The 25,455-nt window shown below is 34.4% G+C and overlaps 3 protein-coding genes and 1 long non-coding RNA gene across 4 annotated transcripts; 1 reads left to right on the top strand and 3 right to left on the bottom strand.

Annotated features, from left to right (window-relative positions):
* Positions 1–82: 82 nt before the first annotated feature.
* Positions 83–3,863, bottom strand: LOC104106394 (B3 domain-containing protein At5g60140-like). The gene is made up of 4 exons (XM_009614936.4): positions 3,434–3,863; positions 1,934–2,570; positions 706–848; positions 83–612 (listed from the first exon to the last, which is right to left on the bottom strand). The coding sequence occupies exons 1-4, from the start codon at positions 3,503–3,505 to the stop codon at positions 337–339; spliced, it is 1,128 nt and encodes a 375-aa protein (XP_009613231.1). The 5' UTR covers positions 3,506–3,863; the 3' UTR covers positions 83–336.
* Positions 3,864–4,490: 627 nt separating this feature from the next.
* On the bottom strand, positions 4,491–9,093 carry LOC104106396 (B3 domain-containing transcription factor VRN1-like). Its single transcript, XM_009614938.4, has 6 exons — positions 8,921–9,093; positions 6,164–6,854; positions 5,829–6,016; positions 5,284–5,686; positions 5,006–5,202; positions 4,491–4,900 (listed from the first exon to the last, which is right to left on the bottom strand). The coding sequence occupies exons 1-6, from the start codon at positions 9,083–9,085 to the stop codon at positions 4,610–4,612; spliced, it is 1,935 nt and encodes a 644-aa protein (XP_009613233.2). The 5' UTR covers positions 9,086–9,093; the 3' UTR covers positions 4,491–4,609.
* A 5,336-nt stretch (positions 9,094–14,429) lies between these two features.
* LOC104106397 (uncharacterized) lies at positions 14,430–16,989 on the top strand. The gene is made up of 2 exons (XM_009614939.4): positions 14,430–15,487; positions 16,429–16,989. Exons 1-2 carry the CDS (start codon positions 15,424–15,426, stop codon positions 16,803–16,805), a joined length of 441 nt encoding a protein of 146 aa, XP_009613234.1. The 5' UTR covers positions 14,430–15,423; the 3' UTR covers positions 16,806–16,989.
* A 3,674-nt stretch (positions 16,990–20,663) lies between these two features.
* Positions 20,664–22,070, bottom strand: LOC104106398 (uncharacterized). The gene is made up of 2 exons (XR_011410857.1): positions 21,836–22,070; positions 20,664–21,276 (listed from the first exon to the last, which is right to left on the bottom strand). It is a non-coding gene; the product is annotated as an uncharacterized lncRNA (long non-coding RNA).
* Between the last annotated feature and the right edge of the window lie 3,385 nt (positions 22,071–25,455).

The raw sequence follows: 25,455 nt of genomic DNA, 5'->3' as shown, positions 1-25,455 counted from the left end.
GGTTAAGGGGGTTAAGAGAAATTACTCTAACATTCCAAAGCAAAATTGTTATAGAATGTCTCAAAAGCTGAAGAATGATGAATTAAACAACTCATAAATGATATAAGCATTTTGACCAAACTTTGCCCACATGAGCATTTCCAACATAAGTAAATCAACCAGAACTTAGTCTTAACGCCAGTCAACTGGCTTAAATGCCAAAGCTATTAATACAAACTATAACAACCTTCAAATTTTGTCAACAGAATGCAGTACTTAACAAACTAGTATAGAAGTCTTCAAAACTAGTCATCAATAAATAATACTGTAGTACTTAAGGCCATACAAACTGAAATGCTATTTGACAGGATTGGAAACTCCTCCTGCTTTGACAAGAGTAACCTGTAAATAAAGGACTTCATTGGCTTTTCCTCTCATAAACTCACAGATGCACCTGTCTTCTTTTTCAACAAGATTCCATCTGCATATTTTGCGCCATCCTTTTTTGAGCCATATCCTACCATCCTTCCAAATATTGACCTCTGTTTCAAATTTTCTCCCCTCAGAATCACGAAAGAACATTTTTGGAGGAAGTTCAAGGTTGTAGTCTCTCACCACATCAACTGGGACGTACTGCAATTTGAAACAAAGACTTGTTTAATGAGAATGATATAAGGTTGTCCTATAAAATTGTTTCACCGGAACAGTTGTAATGCTTTAAATTACAAGTTGATCTCTTCTTTTTGCTCGTATTTTCGCAACAAAGTAAGGATTTTTAGGCTGAGTCGCACGTCCACTTCTGAAAATCTCCGCACCATATTGGTCAGGGACATCCCTCCTCTTGATAGTAGTGGCTCTTTTGAATACACCTAAATCAAGAAAGCTAATTGGTCAGTTTCACAAATAGAAATGTCAAGGATAGCTTTCTCATGGCTAGTTTTATGGACATGGGGAGAGCAGGTGTAGGAGAGGTGGTAAGAGACTCTAATGGAGATCTCCTCATGGCTTTCTCAATATCTGTTCAATGCAAAAGCAACAACGAGGCAGAAGCTGTAGCAGCTAAAATTGGCGGTGAATGCTGTATACAACTAGGCTACACTAGATTTCATATAGAGCTTGATTCTCTGATTGTGGCCAACATGATTACAAAAGGATGTACCAAAAATGTAAAGATGAATCAGATCATCAGAGATGCCAAAAGAAGTATCAACCAAGCAGAAGTTGTGGTCTCTCACTGCTATAGAGAAGCCAATCAGGTGGCTGACGCTTTAGCCAAAAGAGCTGCAATCTCTGGCAACAACTCCTATTTCTACAATTTTCAGAATCTCCCGAAAGAAGCTAGAGGTCCTTTCCTACTAGATAAATGGCAATTGCCTAGTATAAGAAGTAGATAGGACAAAAATAATTTTTTTGTAAGCTAATTCAGTTAGTTTTTCTCATGGAAGTGTAGTAGTAAATTTCTCCATCTTCCATGGGTTTTTTGAAGACTGTCTTTGCAACATTCTTGGGTACATGGAAGGTCAGGTCTATGCCCCCCTTCTTTTGTCATCTTTACATTCTATATACATGGTAGGGGTCAAGCCAAACCCCACAACACCCGGGAACCTTTCCCTGGGCGATGGCTTAAAATTTAAAAAAAAAAAAAAAATGTCAAGGATAGAAGGTTATTCACGGAAAACTTAGAGATAATCCAATTCATTTTATTTTTATACGGCTGCATTTGATTGAATATGGAGTTTAAGAAAGAAAGAAGACAAAAGTATCATTAGGCTTGTTCAATTACAAAGACTATGAAAATAATCCACTGATACAAAATTTGATATTATTTTACTGTTCGTTTGGTAATATCAATGTAAATAACTTAAACTCCGATAATGTACTAACAAGAAAAGAATTGAATTGCATATAAAATGAAAAAGAGGAATGGATGTAGAGGGTCTTTAATTGTGTCTACCTTTTGAACATAGCGCCTTTTTCTTTAACATTCTTGCCTTTTCATTATTTTTTTCTTCCTCCTCAGTTTCTTCCTCATCTTCTTCATATTCCTCCTCCTCATCCTCATCATCATCTTCTTTTTCCTCTTCCACGTAACTACCTTTTGAACATGGCGCTTTTTTCTTGCATATTACTATTGCCTTTCCATTTGTTTCTTCTTCATATTCCTCTTCCTCGTCTTCTTGTTCTTCTTCTACCATGTATTCCTCATCCTCATCTCCATAAGAAGAAGAACTAGAACTAATGCTATCACTGGCCAAATATTTCTTCCCTTTTGGCTTTTCACTCTTTCGATGTGCAATATTGATCATTTCTTCCTCCTCCACTTTTACCGCCACTCCAGCTCCTTTCTTTTCACATGCAGTTTTTCCAAGTAATTTGAAATCAAATACACCACTCCCATCGTAGTCAAAAATCAAAAAATCTCCAAACTCCAAACTATTGTCCTCAATGAATTTCACCCATCCATCTTGGAAATAAAGGTCTCGGCCTTTTTTTGCCAGTTCAATTGGCCATACATTCCCAAATCGATCCCTAAGGGAAATCCTTTTAGGTAGCTTCCCATTCTTGTACTCCGTAAAAGCCGTGGGGATTTTCTGTATATTAAAAAAAATCTTCATTTTTACAAAAATAATACTGTAGTAGAACATTATCAAATTCTTAAGATCAGATTGTTCATATCATACATAAAAGCAACCAATATTAGGCGGAAAAATATTTCAAGTAAACTCAAGTTTGAAATTATTGAGGTAATAAATCTAGTATTTCAGATATTAAAATTTAGTAATTAAATAACAAATTAAATCAGAGGCGCTCTGTGGTTTTACTGCAAAGTAACTTTCTTAAGACTCATATATATGGTCATTTGCAACTGCAATCAGCAACTTATGACATTTAGTGACTGAATTTAATGTAACATTGCAAATCTTCTGACTAGCTGTGAGATCTATTACGTAGTCCAATCATATACTAAGGTTAAACTCCAAAATGATGATTTAGGAGAGGGGTTACTGAACTGGTTTAATTATAAAATACTCTAAAATTAACTTAGTTTTAAGAAAAATATAATAAGTGATACTAAAGTTACAGCTTTGTAACTTTATTCGTATCCAGTGCTAATTTACATCTTACTCACAGAGACGGATCTATCGTGTAAGCTATAGGTTCATGTGAACTCAATAGTTTAAGTTCAAATCATGTATATTTGTTACAAAACTCACTAAATAAGTACAATAAATAATAAATCTTGAACCCAATAAATTAAATCTGCGATAGAATCACGAAGCTGAAATCATACATTTCAAATCCTGAACACGTCTTTTTACTCTTTTTACTTCCCCTTCCCCCTATTAACGGCCCACATCCACAAAAAGATTTCTTGAAAAAAGGGGCAAAAACCCTTGATCAAATACTTGAAAAATAGAAGGGAGGAAAAACGATGAGAAGGAAGTACAGTTACCAGCTTCTGGGAGCTGTTCTCTGGGTAGAAGAATTTGAAGAAGCCCTTTTCCATCTTCTTAGCATCATCCATCTCACCCTCCTCTTTCTTTTCTCTATAGAACAAAATTGCTTTTTTCTTCTTTTTTTTTTTTTTCAAAGTTTACTTTAACCTTGTAACTAGGCTAGAAAACTGAAACCGTGTGGACAACTAAAGATTTATGTAATCTGAATTGTGATTACATAAAGTTTAAGGCATTTTATCAAGCAATAAATGTAGAAAATGATATCAATTGAGAAATGCGAGGAATTATTGCGTATGAGCTGGGATTTTCCCATTTTGGATTTGAAGAATTCAGCTAGTTTTTTCCTGCAGCATTGCAAAAAAGGGAACTCCATTATTTTACTCACTGTATTGCAATAATTCAGTCAGTGCCAATCCTTTTCACGTTAGTAATTCAAGATGTGTAACAAGTAACTATCATCTTTTGCAATTAGTGAAAACTCTGTTTATCTTTTATCAGTTTATAGGAAAACATGGTAGGTGGATTACATTCGTAGCGAGATTCCTTTTTGGCAATTATCCTCAAAAAAGACTCACCCATTAAAAGAAGGAAAAAAGAGCACATTTGCGTCTGACTTATCTTTGACTAAAATACCTTCCGAAATTATTCCTTTTCAAAAATTACTTCGAAACTCAATGAGAATTGAGGGTTTTAACCATTCGTTTAAAGGAGCTTTTATTCACATTTGCGATTCAGAATTTTATAAAGAAGTCTAGTTATTAAATGTTTTAGGAGCTGATAATTTATAAGTTAAAAGCTGAAGTATCCGCAAATCACAGGGATTAGTCGTCCTGAATTAGATAAGTGCTTGACCAGAAGAATTGTGCGAAATAAGTGAATATATCAGACTTGAGACATTCTTGACTGACTTAAACAAAATGATTACCTCAATACAACTTAACTCCGTCAAGTTTGTACGAGTAGTGAAGAAGTATAGAAAACCTTGGTTGGTTGTTGACTAATGGAAAGCATGAGAGAAAAAAGATGCAAAAACAAAAAGGGGCAGAAAGAACATCAAGAAAATAACCTCTGCATTTCATTATGGACATGTTAGCAGATAGATTTACAAGGCTCCAATTGGAAAAAAGAGAAAGAAGACCATGAAACAGAAATCACCGATAGAGAGTATTTGTTCAGATAGCTACAAGTGTGTCAATTTGTTGATTTTTCTTACGTGTAGCACGAAATATATGCACCTTCAACATAAGTTCATCAGCCTGAATGTCGTTGATCAACTCAACGACACAAGTATCTCCTACAAGTAAATCATTATCTCTAACAAATTTCACCCATCCTTTGCTTAGAAACATTAACGTTTTCCTCCTAACGCAATGCGTATTCCACTTATTGCCATCAGAATCTTGAAGTTCAACTGGTACTGAAGTCTTTGGCATATAATCTCGAACAAATTCAGGTGGTATATACTGCAGAATAGGACAAATTGCAAAGTAAGAACATATTGAGATGTAAAGCAGTTTACGGCGAAAAAAGTGAGACCTTTAGTTTAATGTATAGGTAGAAAGGCTCACCAGAATATAGTTCCGTACTATATTATATACTCCAAGAATCGTCATGAAGTAAGGATTTGCTGGCATTAACATTTTGGCAGCATTAGTGGCCATGTTTGCTTCTGCAGCCCTTGGTCGCCCTCTTTTGCGAGGATTATAAGGCTTTCCCCGCCCTACAGATTTCTCCTGTTGCTGGCCGGTGAATGATTTCTTTGTATCTGCAATTCATCAAATTAATTCTCAATGTGATACGAGTAAGTTTTCGAGCTTACAATTTTCTGTTGGAAAAACAAACTAACCGTTCTTGCAATTGCTTCTATTTGAAGATACAGGTCCGAATGCATCTGAAGTCCCCGTATGCTTACTTTCATTGAACTGAAGACAGTTTTTTCCAATAGATAGTGTTGGTTCAGATACGCTACTAGTTTGTAAGTTTGTTGAATTTTCTTCCACCCTAGAGCGAAATATGTGCACCTTCAGCATAAGTTCATCAGTCTGAAGGTCCTTGATCAACTCAAAGACACAAACATCTCCTACCAATAAACCATTATCCCTAACAAATTTAAACCATCCCCCACTTAAAAACAGCTGCATTCTCCTCCTATTGCAACGAGCTTTCCACTTATTTCCAGCAGAATCTTGAAGTTCAATTAGTTCTGACGTCTTTGGCATATACTCTCGGACAAAATCAGCTGGTATATTCTGCAGATTATGACAAGTCACTAAGTATGTGTCAAGAAGAATGCGAGATTAATATACGTAAGTTTGAACATATTGAGATACAAAGCAGTTCACAGCGAAAAAAATGACACTTTTAGTTTAATCTATAGGCACAAAGGCTCACCAGAATACAGTTTCGTACTATGTTATATTCTACAAGAATCTGCATGAAGTAAGGATTTTCCGGCTTGAACATTTTGGCGGCAATAATGGCCGTGTTCATTTCTGTTGCTTTTGCTCGTCCTATTTTGTGAGGCCTTCCACGCCCAACAGGTTTCTCCCATTGCTGGCCTGTGAATGATTTTCTTGTATCTGCAATTTATCAAATTAGCTCTCAATATCATGCGAATGAGTTTTTGAGCTTACAATTTTCTGTTGGTAAAATAAATTAACCAGTCTTGCAATTGGTTCTATTTGAAGATATTGGTCTGAAAGTATCTGAACTCTCTGTATACTTACTTTCATTCAACTGAAGTATATCGTTTTTATTTCCCTCTTGTGCATTGTTTGGATTAGCCACACCTCCAGTTACAGCTGAAGAATATATAGGAGTATCCATATTCTGCTGAACTAATTTGCCCATGAGTGGCTTCGTTAAATTGCTATCGCCCGAAATGTTTAAATTCTTTTCATTTGACACCCGTCCCTCGTCATGCAATTTGTTTGATCTGAACTCTTCCCAATGCCGAAATTTACTCCTTCCGGATGCAATTTTATGTCTTTTGGCTCCAGATGACTTAGCTGAACTCTCTGGTCCTTGCTCGGTTACCAAGGGATCCACAATTTCAACAGAGCTCTCGTCATCTTTATCATCACCAACATAGCAGATTATTTCCTTCCCGTAAGACAGGCTCTGACTAATGGCACCTAATTTAGCATTACCATGATCCTTACACTGATAATCAATCTCAGTAGCGTTGAGGTCAAATATGTGAACATCAAAATGCGAGTTCTTCCCATATTTGAAGAGTAAAAAGTACCAGCACCCGATAGAATAATGTTCCATAAATTCTCGCCAACCATCATGAAGCCAAATCATTTTACCAGCCTTCTTCACACTCACGCCCCAAAAATCATCAGTCGGAACAATAAGCTTGACAGTGTCAAGGAGTTCATCTCCATGTTCCTGGACAAAGGGATCTGGCATGCGCTGCACACAGAAATAATAACAAACATAGATTTGTATAAGGTCAGAAAAGAATGAAGTAGTAACAACTTATGGCACAAAATGGTGGTGTAGCAATTGTAATCTTAATTAGAAATATACAATAGAAAACTCATACATCAGATTTTTCTCAGTTTCAAACAGAGCGTTTATCCACCAGCAAGCTGAAAAAACGTTCTTACCAGAAAAGGAGACGAGAGACTAGAAGAGCAATGACTGAAAATCCCGAGGATATAAAAATTTGAGTGCAACAGTGTAATGAAAAGCCAAAGAATAGCAGATTTTCTATAGATACTGAAGTATCAATATATGAAACGATGCCACGAGTATCTCTAGTTTTTGGTTCTTTATGAACTATAGATTATCCATCTTTTCTTTGCCGAAAAAAGGTCGAAGTACGCAATTCAATATAACTTAAGGAAAGGTCGAACAACTCCTTGAAGAAGTACTGACAATGTTACTTGCAGCATCAAACTCTGTCACTAGAATGACATTTTGTACATAAAATCTTCATCATTGCGAAAATAAACAAATCCCTTTGTGCAGTGTCATGTAAAATGTAAGAAGAAAATTCAAAACGTCCAATGACATATGCTAGACGATCGTTACAGAGGCAATCTTAGAGAAAGGATGACAGCGATGATACAGAGCGGTCAGTGCTCACGCTCATACATGTTATCTGACCCTTCTACGTGATAACACGAGTGACTCAAACTATCATAAAATAGAATTTCTTCAACCACGGTTTCATGGTAAGATTTGCTTAGGGGTCATAAAAACTAGAAAAGTTATTTTTGGGTTATTCTCTACATAGCCTAATCAGCTTGCTTTTTCAGGCACCAAATTACAAAATTTCCATCAATGACTATACTCTTAAGTTGTCACAACCTAATAGAAAATAAGAAAAGAAAAAATTGGAAAAATATAAATCAAGGAACATTTCTGAGATCGGAGCCAGCAAAATATAGGAGTTCAGACATGTTTCCACTCGTTCCCGAACTTTTACCTTCATTTACACTATTGAATAAGGCAAAAAGGGATGACCAATTGAACATCATCAATTCTCATTTAGGTGTAGGACATCAATTCAAGAACCAGGATATATACACTGCAAAAGCTGAAGATTTTATGCATGAAGGTCTTTTATATAACATTGTCAGAGTAAACACAACCTTAGTCCTCCTAGAATCAGATGTGCACATCGCCATATCGAATTTAAAATGCAACAGTGAAATAGCTTATGAATCACCATGATAAATGATAATATAACCATCCATCATCCCATAGGATCATTGTTTCACTTATGTACACAAAGTGAAAATATTTCGCTATTTCTAATTAGAATCATTGCAATGTATGTGCAGCCAATGCATATGCACTTATTATTTTTGGTTGACCTCATATATAGTTGAAGTATATATTTATGTTGTGTTCCTACTGATTGTGCACCCACTAACTTCTTACTTTCAAATTTTGGATCCACCTTTGAGAATCATTGGCTTACATGTGGAGTATAGTAGTTTCAAACCATCTAAAGATTCTACCGATAAAGACACGCAACCTAAACTAGAAATCAAGATTCTAAGCTAATCATATCGACAAGAGGAGTTGCTCCGATGGTCAGCACCTCCCACCTACAACCCAAGGATTGTGGGTTCGAGTCACCAAAGTAGCGATAGCTCCAACAAAGGGGAGGGGAATAATTTTTTTTTAAAAATAAATAAAAAAATTAAAAATCGTATCGGGATTGTTCATGGGTTTTCAAGAAACGTCCTTTTGTTCATATATTAGTTAATGAGTTCAACTTCAATGCACTAAAATCTTAAATTTTTACTACGATTAGCTCACCTAAAAGATAACAACTTGTAATTGTCCATGATAAATGAAACTAGCAACTAGTATAATAAGACGCTCAACTAACCTGCTACTACAACAAAAATTAAATTACACTATGTATATAACTTAAATCCTCTTGTTTATTTGATTGAATAATTGAGGGTTTGAGTGGCAAATTAAAGGGGGGGGAGTAGTGCTATTGAGTAAGAACTTACAAGTTGGCCGTCATCAATGACGGAAGGCTCGACGATCACGTAGAAACTGGCGGACGAGTAGGAGTAGGTTCTGGGTTCCATCCTCACGGCGTTTGCACTAATTAACGATTTTCCGGTTGAGAAATTGGCAGAGAAAAGAGCATTGACCATGCAGGCAAGTGTCATAACTGTTGGGAAAAATAATAATCCCTCCACACAAATAATATACGCGAAAAATAATAATAACACAATACAGTAACAAGGATATTAACTCTTTTAACGAGATAAATATAATATTCGAACGGAGCAATATTAACACTATAATATTACAACTTAGTAGTGTCAAGAGACTACTACAATCTTAAAAGAAACAACACTCTTTATTTAAAATACCTCGCTACAATATTATTGACACTTACTATTTATCTCACAGACTACAATCTGTGTATTAATGTCTCTATTGCTTCTCTTTGTTTTGGTGTGTTTTAAACTGAAACAAAACACTTTCTTTTATAGGCAAAGTTGCCTCCAAACCAACTAATTAGATTGGCTCATTCAACAATTCAGCCGCCCACTTGCTTTCTGCGACTTTTTTCAATCCTTTTCTTTATTTCCTTTATGGGTCCAACAAATCTTCCCCTTAATTTTGAATTTTTTTGGTTGCGTCAAGCGTTGATCTCAACCTCTGAAAATCTTCGAACTTGAGAGGCTTTGTGAAGATATCTGCAGCCTGGCCATGAGACTTCACATATTTCAGTTCGACTTCCTTCTTGACAATGTATTCTGTGATGAAGTGATACCTTGTATCTATATGCTTACTTCGATCATGATACACTGGATTCTTGGCAAGTGCCTGTGTGGATTTGTTGTCAATACAAATCTCTGTAGCTTCAATTTGTGGCAAATTGAGCTCCTTCAATAATCTTCTCAGCCAAGTAGCATGACACGTACAAGATGTTGCTACTACATATTCAGCTTCACAAGTCGAGAGAGTAACAATTGATTGTTTCTTTGAACTTCAAGAAATAACAAAATCACCCAAGAAAAATACAAATCAGTTGTGCTTTTTCTATCATCAATATCTCCTGCATAATTACTATCACAAAATCCCATAAGGTGTAAATCACTAGAGCAAGAATAAAATAGCCCAAAGTTAATCGTAGCTTTTAGGTAACGAAGAATTCTTCTAGTGACTTTCAAATTGGTGCACGTGAAGGAAGGAGATTCCATGAAGTGGCTTACTACTCCAACTGCAAAGAGTATATATGTCCTCGTACAAGTCAAGTACCTCAAACTTCCCACAAGACTTTTGAAAAATGTGAATTTCATCAAACTTGGACAATTTTGTCCCACTCTCCATCGATGTGTTCACGGGGTTGCAATCGAGCATGTTGAACTTCTTCAATATCTCTTTTGTATAGGTTTCTTGAGAGATACAAATTTCATCATCTATCTGCTTCACTTCTAGGCCCAGGTAGTATGACATGAGCCCTAGCCCCTACGTATGTCATCTCGAATTCACGGGACATATCTTTCTTAAAAGCTTCAAATAAACTTGAGTTATTACCCGTGAAAATAAGATCATCAACATAAAGACAAACAAGCAAGATATCTCCATTAGTATGAACTTTAAGGTAAAGAGCATATTCATAGAGACAACGAGTGCACCCATTATCTTGAAAATACTTGTCGATGCAACTATTCCATGCTCGTGGGGCTTGCTTTAATCCATATAAAGCTTTTTTCAACCACAACACTTTATCTTCATGGTTTTTGACCACGAAGCCCAATGGTTATTCAACATAGACTTCTTCTTCAAGATAGCCATTCAAAAAAGCTGACTTGACGTCTAGTTGACGGATCTTCCACTTCATTTGCGCCGCCAAAGAGATTAGCAAACGAATCGTCTCCATGCGGGCAACATGTGCATAGACCTCTTCATAGTCAATGCCTTGCCTTTGCTTGTGTCCTTTAGCCATAAGTCGTGCCTTATATTTCTCCACATCTCCATCAGCATTCTTCTTTGTCTTGTATATCCATTTTACTCCAATTGCGCGATGGCCCTTGGGAAGTGTTGTTAACTCCCAAGTGTTGTTCTTCTCTATTGACTCGATCTCCTCCTCCATGACTTGTCTCCAACTTTTGTATGTAACAACTTTATCAAAGTTCATTGGTTCACTATCAGCAAAGAGACAATATAAAAAATTAAAATTAGTAACTTCTTCCGTGCCATCATAAAGCTCTTGAATATTCCTTGTCATTTGCGGTTGCTCATTTGAATTTTGTTGAAAGGAAGGATATGCAACATTGGTTGGAGAAGGAGGTGGAGTAATATCCTGCACAAGTTCCACGGTCTCTAAGGTGGAGTCTTCTTCATCGTCAAAGTATGGAAGAAAATCATATGAAGTTTCTTCCTGAGCTTCCCAATTCCATGCCAATTCTTCATCAAATTCAACATCACGACTCACCACCATCTTGCCGCTACTTGGGTTGTATAGCTTGTAGCCTTTTGAACTCGTATCATAGCCAACAAACACATACTTGACACTTCGATCTTCAAGCTTCGCTCTCCCTTGATGTGGCATATGAGCATAGGCTACGCTCCCAAAAATTCTCAAGTTTTTGACACTTGACTTTCTTCCACTCCATGCTTATTGAAGGGTTTGATCTCTAATAATCTTTGTTGGAGACCTGTTGTTCAAATAAACTGCCCAAGATACAACTTCTGCCCAAAATTTCTTGGGTATATTTTAAGTTTTTAACATACATCTAGCCATAATAAGAATCGTTCGATTCTTTCTCTCTGCAATTTCATTTTGTTGGGGTGAATAAAGTACCATTAGATGGCGATAAATTCCATGATATTGACAAAAGTCATTAAATTCTTTTGAAGTGAATTCACCTCCTCTATCGGACCTTAAAGCTTTTATTTCATAGCCACTTTCTTTTTCTACAAGAACTTTAAAATTTTTAAAAGCAGCAAAAGCTTCAGATTTTTGGTTCAAGAAATAAACCGTAGTCTTTCTACTAAAGTCATCAATGAAGAGTATAAAATATTTACTTTTACCAAAGGAAGGCGGATTGATTGGCCCACACACATCAGTGCGAACAAGTTGGAGCGGTTTGGTAGATCTTGACATGGCATCCTTTGAAAAACTCCTCCTTGCATGTTTTCCAAGAAGACAAGCTTCACACAATTGATTGGGATGGTTGATTGATGGTATACCATGCACTATGTTCTTTTCTCCCATTGATTTGAGCGCTTCAAAATTTAGTGCCCAAATTGCATGTGCCAACACCATGATTCATTTTGCACATTAGCCTTCAAACACTTTGCATCAATTATTTTAAGATTCAGAGAAAATAGTCTACACAACAACAATAATATACCCAATATTATCCTACATCATTGGGTCTGGGAGGGTAGTGTGTACGCATACCTTACCCCTACATTGTGAGGATAGAGAGACTATTTTCAATAGATCCTCGGCTCAGGAAAGCATAAGCACCACAATAATGAAAATATAGACAAGAAGAGTCAAAGAAAATAATCTATTCTTTGCCATATGCACTTTAGCAATTAGAATTCCACCTGAATCTCTAAGACACAAATGCATATTTTTCATGTGAATATCATATGCCTTTTCAAGAAGTTGGCCCAAACTCAAAATATTATTTTTTTAATTTTGGTACATAATAAGCATCTTGAATTAGCTTGTGACTACCATCTTTATAGGAGATCAGAATCGTACATATTCCCTTGATTTGAATCTTTGAGGTATCTCCAAAGGACACATTACCTCTCACCGTTTTATTGATCTCCACAAACTTCTTTTTGCATTCACACATATGATTGCTTGCTCCATTGTCCAAATACCACGAGTTGCAATCATCCATGTTTTCTTCCTTGAGTGCCATCAACAACGTTGACTCATATTCTTCTTTCTTGTCGTCAACAAAGTTAGCTTTTTCTTCAAAATTGCTATGACATTCCCAAGAGTAATGACCAAATTTATGACAACTATAACACTAAATTTTTAATTTGTCATACATTTGTCCATTATTTTCTTGGTAGTAGCCACGTTCTCTTCCTCCTCTATGTCCACGACCACGACCTCTGAATGTCTGGTGAATTTTAACTTCATTGTTGAAGTTGTTACCGTTACTTCTTCCTCTTCCATGACTGCCACGAGGTCGTCCCCGTCCATTCCCTCGATAGCGCTTTTCACCTCCATAATCCTTGTAAGGATGCTTGAGTTTTAAGAAATTGCTCCAATGGAACTTCTTGTCTCCTTTTGATCTTTTCTTCGTGGGCCTGTAAAGAGCCCTCCAACTGCTCTACCATCATAGAGTCTAAATCTTTAGATTCCTTAATAGCATACACCACAAAATTAAATTTAAGTGTTAAAATGTGAAAGATATTTTTTACCACATGAACATCTTCTATATCCTCCCCATATCTTCTTAGTTAATTTACAACAACCTTCACTTTTGAATAATAATCAAAATGCATTCGGATTCTTTCATTTTTAAAACTTCAAAATCAGCCCTTAGAGTTTGAAGTTTTACCTTCCTCCTTGAAGAAAATTTTGTAAAATCCCTCAAGCTTCCTTTGAGGTGGTAGCATCTGCCACCTTCTCAAACATGGTATCATCCAAATATTGGTGGATGAGCGTGAGGGCTTGTTGATCCTTCTTCCTCGTCTTTGCCATGACCTCCTTTTCATTTTGAGGCAGAGCTTCCTCATGGCTCTGATACCACGTTGTTGGGAAAAATAATAATCCCGCCCAGAAATAATATGCGCGAATAATAATAATAACACAAGAGAGTAACAACGACACCAACTCTTTTAACGAGGTAAATACAATACCCGAGCGGAGCAATATTACCACTATTATATTACAACTTAGTAATGTCAAGAGACTATTACAATCTTGAAAGAAATAATACTCGTTATTTAAAATACCTCACTACAATATTACTGACTCACTATTTATCTCACAGACTACAATCTGTGGATTACTGTCTCTAACTTCTATTGTTTCCCTTTATTTTGATGTATTTTAAACTGAAGCGAAATACTTTCTTTTATTGGCAAAGTTGCCTTTAAACCAACCAATCAGATTGGCTGCAAATTGTTCAGCCGCCCAATTGCTTTTTGCAACTTTTTTCAATCCTTTTCTTTATTTCCTTTATGAGCCCCCACAATAACTTTATTGTAGGGTAGCAGAATTTTCGGCTTCATAGAATATGTTTCTCATAAATAACAAAAAAATATTTTAAATACTTATGACATTAATGTTATTTAAGAAATTACATAATCTTTCTTTGACTAAGAGTTATTTTTTTCCAAGTCTTTAAAATTAAGATAACACTTACCTGGGATTGTCCTAGACCCCTGCATTTGTTTGAAATGAGATTAATACTAGCTTTTGAGCTAATGTGGATGAATGCGCGTGAAAGCCGCAAAATTTTATTTTTTTTTCCTTCTTTTTCTTCTTTTCTTTTATTCTCTTTCTTGTTTACTTCTCCCTTATTACTCCATCCGCCATTTTCACACCCCCCAGCTAGCTTCTTCCATTTTCTTTTATTTTTTTCTTTTTTCTACCTTTTTTTCTATTCTTTTTTTTTTGTAATGCCTTTACTTTTTCCTTTTTTTTTCTTTTCCTTTTTTTTATTTTTACATTTGTCTTCTTCCTTGTAGTATTTCGGAGAATAAGTTAATGATTTTAGCGAGAAGCAAATTTTGTTTTACAATTATGTTTTTTCCTTTTCATTTTACTTCTTTTTTTCTCATCTATATTTTTATTTTCTTTTTTCTTTATTTCCCTTTTTCTTTCTTTTTCCTGTTTTTTTCTTTACAATATTTCTCACCGGGAAAAATGGTGATTCCGGCGACATCATCTTTCTGCCAAGTTATCTCTACCATTTATTGTCCTGTTTTTTTTTTTTTTTTTTTATAAATTTAGAAGATTAGTTTTACGCTATTCAAAAGGCCTCACAACTTTATCATGTCTATTATCTCCGGCAATCTTTTGATTTAATATAAGAGTTTTTCGGTGGGTGATGTAGGATGGTCGGCAATGAGGAGAAAAGGGGGAAGGGGGGTGTTATGGGTACAAGAGGAATCAGAAATGGTGAAGAAAGAGATATAGAGAGAAAAATGTAAAAGAAAAAGAATAAAATAAGATTAAAAAGACAAATAGAAAGGTAAACTCAAAAAAATCAAAACAAAATAAATTTGACATTCAAAGATTAGCTCACTAATTTCAATTATTGTGTAAGTATGTGAGACACCCTTTTTGATTAACTTAAGGCTCACTGATTAAGAATGATTAGGGGTTGTCTCGGTCAAATTAGAAATAAAAAAAGTTTGGGGTAAAATTTAAAATACTAAAAAATAAAAAAAACCCATCTTCTAATCTAACTTGTCTCTTTCTTCCCTTTTCAAAACAAGACACGATTATCCCCTAAACTTTTCCAACTTTTCTCTCAAATTCAATCTCCAAAATCAAGAGTACTATATGGCTCCAAAAATCGGCTCCATTCCGTTTAAATTTGATTTGGAGTTGAGATTCCATCATCAAGGTAAGTTTTTTTTTCTTTTTTCTACCATATTGATAAATCCTAAACTTGTTATTTCAATCCTAAAATAATTTTTTGAGTGTTTTTGTATCCTCTGGTTGTTATGTATTTTTTTGTGCCTAAATTGAAGAGTTGTTGTGTAGTTAATATTTTTGATCGAAAATTTGATATTTTTATGTTGTTTAATTGTAGTCGTTGATGTGGTTATTCCACATGCCCATAAAATTAGTTGTTGTGATATTGAAACAGCTATGTTACTCTATTTTGGGGAACACTTTTTTGCCGAGATGTTTCAAGCATGTGAGTTGAGTGTTTGAAATATCTTAAGATATTGCTAAATATTCGTGTTGTTATTGTTGTTATTGTTGTATGTTGTGAAGTTATTGCAATGTTTATTTGGGTTTGGTTCATGATATTTTGAGCTGAGTGTTTAAAACATCTCATTAAGATGTTCGAAATATCTATAAGGATATTTAACAATCCCTGAGATGTTTCATCAAAAGATACTTGATTATCACAATGAGATGGTTGATTATTTTAGCGATTAAGAAAATTATTGATAAAGACATATAGATAAAGAAGTTTGGAGAACTATAATATGAATATTGTTAGCTTGCTTTCAAACTCCATCTAACTAGCTAGAAACTTAAATTACTATATCTTGCTTAGCATTTGTAGATGACAGAAAATTGATTTTGCCTCTTAAGCTCAATCTTGTAGACCAACTTCCACAATTCAGCACCTTTAGAGATGTTTGAAATATCTCTGTAAGATGTTTCAAATATCTTGTTGAGATGTTTGAAACATCTTATATGAGGCTTCAAACATCTCAATGAGATGTTTTACCAAAAAATACTTGAATACTTATTGTTTTTTGTTTTTATGTGTTAGGAATAAATTATTTATTTATTTTATTGATGGTCGTTACTTGTTTGTGTGTGCAGATAAAATAAAAAAGGAATGTGTGTCAAGGACAGGTGGAAGAGGAAGAGATAAATCTTTTTCCAAAAGATCTAGCAAAAGAATTAAGACATGTCAAGAGGATGAACTACAAAAATTAATTGTAGTTGAAGTGGAAGCCAAACCTTTTCAGGTAGTAGTAGGAGGAAATGTTGGAGAAGAAGAAAAAGAGAAAGAAAATGAAGAGGAAATTGAGAAAGAGAATAAAGAGGAAACATGGAATGTACTACGAGGGAATGCTAGAGAAGAAGAAACAGAGAAAGAAAAAGAAGAGGAAACAGAAAAGGAAGAAGAAGAGGAAACAAGGAAAGTAAGAGAAGAAAAGGCAAATGTTGATCTTCCGCGAGATGACACATATTGATTAAACGTCAACCTATCGATTAACCTAAGAATACTTCAACATAATGATCTTGTAGATTTAACGACAATGATAGGTGTTTGAAACAACAACGTTAGATGTTTCAAACATCATTGCATATGGAGCATATATTTAATTTCCTTTCTTGTACTATGAGGGAATCCTATAAATTTAATTACCCCAGCAAGTGTCCATGTTATAACTTTATTGCAGGGTAGTAGAATTTTTGGCTTCGTAGAATATATTTCCCATAAATAACAAAAAATTATTCTAAATACTTATGACACTAATGTTATTTAGAAAATTACATAATTTTTCTTTGACTAAGAGGTATTTTTTTTTAAGTCTTTAAAATTAGGCCAAATACCTAGACAATTCCTTAAACTTGGCTCCAATTTCAATTTAGATACTTTAACTAGGGCCAGTACCTATTAAACGCTTCAACTTCATCCCATATGTGCCCATTAAACACACATTTGACAACTATAAACTTACATAAATGCGTGGATGCTACTTGTTGGTCACCCTGCTAATAAGACCAATAAGAAAATGACAAGTCAGCAAAATAAAAACAGAGACAAACATTATTTTTTCTTCCAGCAACCCCCCCGCCCGTCTTCTTCTCTTATCTCTCTCCACCTTTTGTCATCTTCTTTCTCCCAAAAAAGTATCATATCAAATACTTCACAGTCAACTAACTAATATATTAAGATTTCATTTCACTTATTATCCCCCAATTTCTAAAGTCCTCCATTTCTTCTGCAATCCATCTTTAATGTCTACCTAATTTCATGACCAGCAAAAATAACAAAAAAAATTCACAACCTACTATATTCACTGTTGTGACACCACCGCAAGTTGATAAACATTTGATTGTTTTTTCTTTAAGGAGAAAACGAGAAAATATTGAAAGATAAATCTATTTTTTTTCGTTTCTAGTCAATCGATCTTATTGGAAGAATAATGGTTGGCTTGACTTTGTCGGCCAATATTGTTTTGGAGCTTCCAAGTTTTTTTCGATTTCGTCAGGACTGCAGTGATTTACGAAATTATGCCTCATCACTTTTGAAATTGCTTGATTTAGATGTGAAGAATCCATTTTGATTTATTAGTAGGTAAAATTATTGGTTTTTCTTGCTGGGTTTCTCTCTGTTTTGTTTAATATTGTGGTGGCTTTGCCTCTAATTTCTGGGATAAATCACGTTAATTTTAAAGATTCTCAGATTCTCAAATTCTAGCATTTTGAACTTTAAAATCTTTTATCTTTGAACTATGGTGAGTGGTGGTAGAATGTGGTGAGGAAGAAGATTGTATTTTTTTTAATAGGATGTCACATGTTTGTAGCTGATCGATCTTTGGGGAATGATGGAGAATGGTGGCGGTAATGGATAAAGAGTGGCGATGGTCTAATGGTTACACGGTGAGTGTTGGTGGCTGTTGTATAAGTGGGGGAAAAGAAATGTTTTGAAACAAATAAAAAAAAGAAAAAGAAATGATGAACATTATTTCACGCGCCTAATTTAGGTGCAACTCACACAAATATTCCATGTCAACATTTGTGTTTAATAGATACACTTTTGTTTGAGTTACAGTGTTTAATAGGTACTGTCGTTAGTTGAAGTGTCTAAATGGAAACTGAGATCAAGTTTAATGGGTTGTATAGGTATTTAGCCTTAAAATTAAGATAACGCTTACCCTGGGATTGTCCTACTTTACCAGTTGCACCATCATACTTTGTAGGGATTGCATTTGTTTGAAATGAGATTAATACCAGATTTTGAGCTGATGTGGATGAATGCGCGTGAAAGCCCTAAAATTTCATTTTTTTTTTTTTTAATTCTCTTTCTTGTTTACTTCTCCCTTATTACTCCATCCACCATTTTCACTCACCCCAGCTAGCTTCTTCCATTTTCTTTTATTTTTTTCTTTTTTCTACCCTTTTCTATTCTTTCTTTATTAATGCCTTAACTTTTTTCTTTTTTTTCTTTCTTTTCTTTTTTTATTTTCATATTTGTCTTCTTCCTTGTAGTATTTCGGAGGATAAGTTAATGATTCTCGTGAGAAGCAAATTTTGTTTTATAATTATATTTTTTTCCTTTTCATTTTACTTCTTTTTTTTTCATCTATATTTTTATTTTCTTTTTTCTTTTTTCTTTATTTCCTTTCTTATTTCTTTTTCCCATTTTTTTTTACAATATTTCTTACCGGAAAAAATGATGATTCCGGCGATATCATCTTTCTGCCAAGTTATCTCCACCATTTATTTTACCGTTTTCTGTAAATTTCGAAGATTATTTTTACGCTATTCAAAAGGCCTCACAAATTTATTGTGTCTATTATCTTTGACAGCCTTTTGATTTAATATAAGAGTTTTTCGGTTGGTGATGCAGGGTGGTCGGCAACGAGGAGCAGAAGGGGGGAGAGGGGAAGTTATGGGTACAAGAGGGATCAGAAATGGTGAAGAAAGAGATATAGAGAAAAAAATACAAAAAAAAAAGAATAAAATAAGATTAAAAAAATAAATAAAAAGGTAAACTAAAAAAAACAAAAAAAAAATGAATTTGACATGTGGCATGCAAAGATTGGGGCATGATTTGCACTTTTTCTTTTGAAACTGGGGATGACTTGGAAAGGTGGTACTTATTACAATTCTAACAGGCACTCACAACGTATAATGGTACAACTGCTAAAGTGAAACAATTTGAGGGGGTAATTATGTATTATCTCCATAATTATACATATATAATATATAAGTTATGCATATATTATATCTCCCATCGATTATTTTTAGTTTAAATGGTTGAGTGTGCAGCTATTTGGGTTTAATTTTAAATATGTACTAGGAGTGTATGTTAGAATCTCTATTTTAAAAGGCGTTTCTGGGGCGAGTCCCGGGGCGAGGCGTACCAAAAATGCCCCGGGGCGATGGTGTGGGGCGAAAGTCTCAAGAGGCGTCCGCCCCGCAATTTGGGGCGTACGCCCGGGCGTTCGGGGCGCGTTTTTTTAGTAAGGAGTAAGCCCCTTCATATAATACCCAGATTCTCAAAAGTTAGTTTGGTAATTACTCAAAAGGTTTAAAAAGGAACTCAAAAGTAAAGACCTTTTTTTTATTGATTTAAGCCCTAATTCTTGGGTTTTCTAATTTTTTATCTTGTCCGCTAGTCTGCTAATATCTCCCAAAAGCAACGAATATTTTTTTTACAAATACAAAAAGAACTACATTCTTCTTCATAGCAGCAAATTCAAAGTTCAAATTGCAGGTTAATCATCCTTTTTGTTCCTCCATATAGAAAACTTTATTCTTTGACTCAAATTACTTGTGCTTGTAAGTAACGTATAATAAATTGTTTTGATTAGTTTTTTGTGGGGATGGAGCACATATATATATATATATAGTTTTCTTCAATATTTATGCAATTTTACCTGTTTATAAATATTTACTGTCATTATATTATTTTATAAAATATTAAAAACTAAATACCTATGGGGCTTACGCCCCGCTGAGTCATATGTAAAACGTCTCGCCTTACGCCCACGCCTTTTAAAACACTGGTTAGAATTAAGATATTAATTGTTGAATTGTCACCAAAAAATAAAAATGCAAATACTATATCATAAGCAAAAATAATTGATATTCTAGCCTAGAATGTCTGAATCCGCCATTTTTTAAGGGATGGAGGAAATAAAAGCTAACAATGCTTTAATTTGAAATTATAAGCTTTTTATATTGATTTATTTGCTCATTACAATGAATAAATGCTTGGATATGAAAAAACTTTCTAACTCATAGAATTTCTAAAACATGGGTACCCCACCAAAGAAAGGAAGAAAAAATTGCAAGTGAGAGTTAATCCATGTTCATTTGGGTAAATAACTCAATATTGAACCAGGTGCACTATTGAGCCTTTGTGGAGTATGGGTGCCAACAGATAATATTAGACTAATATTTAAAAATACATACATAAAATAATAATTTGGCGGAAAAATCATGAGTTAATGTCTCCCATAAACCACCCAATAAATTTTTCCCTCTATTTATACCAATTCAATAAAAATATAAGACAATTGCTTATGTTGATTAACACAAATGCTGCTAGAAACATGTCTTCAAAAACCATATCCAAACATGTAATTCTTACATATTAATATTAAAGAAAAAGGAAAAACTAGGAGAAAGTCTTATAATTTCAGTCCACAAGATTTTTTTTTTTGGATATAGGAATCATCTCTCTAATCCATTCTTATTGAAAATGCGTACATGGAATGTGATGTTCCCATCATATTGAAAAAGTAGGAAATCACCTTCCTCCAATTGTTGCTCTCTTGCAAATTTGTTCCACCCACCTGCATTGAAGAATAGCCCTTCTTCATCCTCTCTTAATTTCATGTTCCAATGTTTGCCAGATGGCCCTTTTAGAATTGTTGTTTCTGTTGCTTCTTCTGTTATATGCTTCACAAATTCTGGTGGAATTCTCTATAACACGGAGGGAAAGATTTTAAGTTTTTTAGATAAAATGGTTCGTACAATTTAATTTATATCAGATCAAACGGAGCTGATCTTGAGTTTGAGTTTCATATATTGCCATCTATTAAAAAAAAAATAAAAAAATAAAAAAAATAAAAATAAAAATATATATATTTGCACGCGCTCCATCCTAGAGAAATAATCAGGTCGCACGTGGTAGATCTAAAATTGATATATCTCTATGTGCTAAATCTAAAATCAATAAATAAAAGTATTTACTCATAGCAATTTAAGTTGAATTCAAGTGTCACCTGCGCCCATGAGTAAGATCAAACAAGCACGTGAGAAGCATGTTGTATAAACGAAAGTGTTTACTCTCTAACGGCTTAAATTTATGAGTAAAATTTGTAGATCTGAAATAAATAAATAAAGTCAAATTTGTGAGGTTTTGGACTTAAAGAAGATTTTAAAGCTCTTAATCAACCAGATCTCTTAAAATCAAGTAATATATGTAAGACGAAAAGAAGATTTAATAGCAAGTACTCTGTATTAAAGGATCCAAATTTACCAGTTCTTCAACGCGAGGATCGAAAATAACCTTGTAAAAGCAAGGGCTATCATCTCTAGGAATGCTACTGCTACTACTTTTTCTCACCATTTCCTCTGCCAGTTTTTAATTCTGGTGGGTGAACTTTAAGGTGACAAAGAACTTATTAAAATGCACCTTTTAATGGCATTGTGTAGCTTTGACTATAGCTTCAATTGGGATTGATAAAATTTGCTTATTTAGTAATGAAATTAACTAACAGATTATGGACCAGATTTCATACATATGCTTTCTGGATTTCATCATTTAATGACAGGATTGCTTTTTCAACCTCCTCATTTTATTCTCTTATGGTTGCTGGTACATAATTTGTGAAATTATAAAGCAAATGGTTTGCATTCTTATTCAATCAATCAACTAAGCCTCAATTCCAAAGTAGCTTTGTTGGCTACACTGGTTGTCGATCAGGGTTTAAATTTGATGGGTTCAACATTCAGATTTTATCCTTGAATCCATTGCGCTTTTGAAACTCTGGGTTTAAAATTTAATATTTCTTGAAATTATAGTGATTTTCATATAAATTTTTTATATATCTATACTCTGTATATAAAATTGTGGATTTAGTTGAACCCGTAACTATATGATACATCCACTACTAGCTATATGAGACAATATATATATATATATATATATATATATATATATATATATATATATATATATATATATATATATATAAAGTACTTTAAAAATGGTTAATTTAAAGTACTTGGCACCCTGAACACTACAAGCCTTTAGGGGTACTGGTTGAGGAGAATACCGTGCCCCGTCGCACTGGGTCCGCCTCTGAATATATTAATTGGTATTGCACCATAGAACTCTAGGTAAATCTGCACTCTGGAATAGATCTATACATTTTATGCACCATTTTCAGAAATACAATCAACATTACCAGATCTCTGATGATTGTACATACAAAATTACTGAATTCTAAGAAGTTAAAAGAACTTTGATTACTCATATACATAAAAAGGAAAATGGGAACATGCTGTAGAGAAAGATGTAACATAGCTAGTTAAAAAAAAGTCATTAGAGTAATTTTCTATAGTTAATTAGTTGGTCCCTAACAGCTACTTTAAGCTGTTAATGTCAGTTAATTAGAGATAAAACTAATCCTATATATATCTCTAATCTTTGTACAGATGGGGGTAGTGCAATGAAATATAATTCTCCCATTACACGCATTCTTCTCCTTCTCTCTATTTCTCTGCTTCTTCCTTCTTCTTCTTCAACTGGGTAAGCACCCATTATCAGTTCATGGTATCAGAACAGTCAAGCTAAACTATTAAGCTTGAAACTTGATTCTTCATTTCCGCAATTTTTCAAATCGTAAATCAATTTTTCAATTTTTTTGAATTCTTGAAGAAACTTGGCTATGGCGATTGATGAACAACCTGTTCCAGCTGGGAGTCAGACTTCAAATTCCGGCCAAGGAGTTCTGCCTACAATTGCTCCAGGCATTGACTACAATACCCCCTTATTTTTGAGTCCGTCAGATGTAAGTGGTATACAAATTATCTCCTTTCAATTGACTGGTATTGAAAACTATTCTTTGTGGTTTAGGTATATGAGAATGGCATAGTTAGGAAGAAACAAATTGGGATTGATCGATGAAACTTGTTCCAAAGAAAATTTCCCAAAAAGTATGTGGAATCACTGGGAAAAGGGTAAATACGATTGTGCTATCTTGGTTAATGAATTCTGTTAGTAGTGGCTTACTTGGTGGTATAATGTATGCTTCAAGTGCTCAAGCCGTGTGGAATGACTTGCATGAAAGGTTTGATAAAATAGATGGCTCAAGATCCTACAATTTACATAAAGAAATTGCCAACATAAGTCAAGGAACTGTATCTGTGTCAGCATATTTTTCAAAACTTAAAGATTTGTGGGAAGAATTTGAAGCCTTGGATCCTGCTCCTGGGTGTGATTGCCCAAAATCAAGAGATTTCGTGGTTCACTTGCAAAAATTAAAATTGTTTCAATTCTTGATGGGCTTAAATGATTCCTACAGCCAAGCTAGAAGTCAGATTCTGTTGATGAGTCCTATACCAACAGTCAATCAAGCATACACTATGGTGATTAGTGATGGGAGTCAAAAGTCAGTTGTTGGTTTACTAGGGGCAAATCCTACTACTGTTACTGGGCAATATGATGTGGCAGTGTACACCAAGACTGGAGAAAATTTTCAAGAGTCTAGGAAGAATTTCAATCTATTTTGTGATTTCTACAAAATGAAAGGTCACTGTAAAGAAAATTATTACAAAATTATTGGTTATCCTACAGATTACAGACCAAGAAAGAAGAATGCCAATACTCATAGTGCATACAATGTGCTGTCTCAAATAAGTATGCAAAACAATCAGCTGCCAAGAGGGAACTGGACTGAAAACAACTTACAAAATTCTCAATTGACAGGTAATACAATGGGTACTACTAACTCACAGAAGATGGGGCAGGTGAACAATGCTCCTTTGCTGGGAAACTGCACATTTACTAAAGAACAGTTTGATCACATTGTGCAACTCCTAAACAAAAATAACTTAGCTTCTTCTGCAGCACCTCCATCAACCAATACAGCAGGTATACCCTGCGCTTTAATAACTTCAGATAGTTTACAAGATTGGATAATAGACACAGGGGATACAAACCATATGGTAGCTGACCTAGAGTTATTAAACAAAGCCTCTTTAGTTCAAACAAGCCAGCCAAAGAAAGTACATCTACCTAATGGAGAAATAACTCAAGTCACACATATTGGAACTAGTACTTTATCAGATCAAAACACAATAACTAATGTGTTTTATATTCTTCAGTTCAAATATAATCTTCTGTTAGTTTCTAAACTAACCAAGGAACTGAAATGCTCAGTTGCTTTCTTTCCTGATTTTTGTGTGTTTCAGGAATTCTTCAGTGGGAGGGTGAAAGCGATTAGTAGAGAAGACATTGGTCTCTACATCCTCAGCAGACAAACAATACCGGGAAGTGATACAATTAGTTTAGCAACAAAGGAGACAGAAGCAAATGAAGAGATTAGTTCTAGTGATATAGATCTTTGGCATAGAAGGCTTGGTCATGTGTCTACTACTGTCCTTAAGAAGCTACTACCAGTCAAGACGCAAGATATATCTGTTAGAATAGACACATGTAGTGTATGCCCTTGTGCAAAGCAAACAAGGCAACATTTCCCTGTCAGTAGCATTAAAATTACTACTTATTTTTAATTAGTTCATATGGATTTATGGGGGCCTTATAAAGTGCCTACTATGGATGGAAATATTTTTTTTTTAACTTTAGTTGATGATTTTACTAGGATGATATGGATATTTCTATTGAGAATGAAGTTTGATGTATGCGTGGTTATACAACAATTCTTTGTCTTTGTGAAAAAATAGTTTGAGACAACAGTGAAAACAATTCGAACAGATAATAGGACAGAAGTTTTTAACTCAATCTGTGGAAGTTTGTTCAACAGTCTAGGAGTAATTCATCAGAATACATGTCCATATACTCCTCAGCAAAATGGAGTAGCTGAGAGAAAATATAGACACATCCTAGAACTAACTAGAGCTATCAGGTTCCAA

This window comes from Nicotiana tomentosiformis, chromosome 1 (genome assembly GCF_000390325.3).
Source record: "Nicotiana tomentosiformis chromosome 1, ASM39032v3, whole genome shotgun sequence".
NCBI classification, from domain to species: Eukaryota; Viridiplantae; Streptophyta; class Magnoliopsida; order Solanales; family Solanaceae; genus Nicotiana; species Nicotiana tomentosiformis.
The sequence above is the reverse complement of the archived record's forward strand: the minus strand, read 5'-3'. Positions and strand labels throughout refer to the sequence as shown.

Bases quoted from the DNA above. Each gene is read 5' to 3' on its own strand.
- LOC104106397 (XM_009614939.4), top strand. From the start codon at position 15,424: ATGGCTCCAAAAATCGGCTCCATTCCGTTTAAATTTGATTTGGAGTTG. The intron at 15,488-16,428 runs GTAAGTTTTTTT...TTGTGTGTGCAG, and splicing joins GTTGAGATTCCATCATCAAG to ATAAAATAAAAAAGGAATGT.
- LOC104106396 (XM_009614938.4), bottom strand. From the start codon at position 9,085: ATGACACTTGCCTGCATGGTCAATGCTCTTTTCTCTGCCAATTTCTCA. The intron at 6,855-8,920 runs GTAAGTTCTTAC...TTCTGTGTGCAG, and splicing joins TCATTGATGACGGCCAACTT to CGCATGCCAGATCCCTTTGT. The intron at 5,203-5,283 runs GTTAGTTTGTTT...GATGAATTGCAG, and splicing joins TAGAAGCAATTGCAAGAACG to ATACAAAGAAATCATTCACC.
- LOC104106394 (XM_009614936.4), bottom strand. From the start codon at position 3,505: ATGGATGATGCTAAGAAGATGGAAAAGGGCTTCTTCAAATTCTTCTAC. The intron at 2,571-3,433 runs GTAACTGTACTT...TTTAATATACAG, and splicing joins AGAACAGCTCCCAGAAGCTG to AAAATCCCCACGGCTTTTAC. The intron at 849-1,933 runs GTAGACACAATT...TTCTTGATTTAG, and splicing joins AAAGGCGCTATGTTCAAAAG to GTGTATTCAAAAGAGCCACT.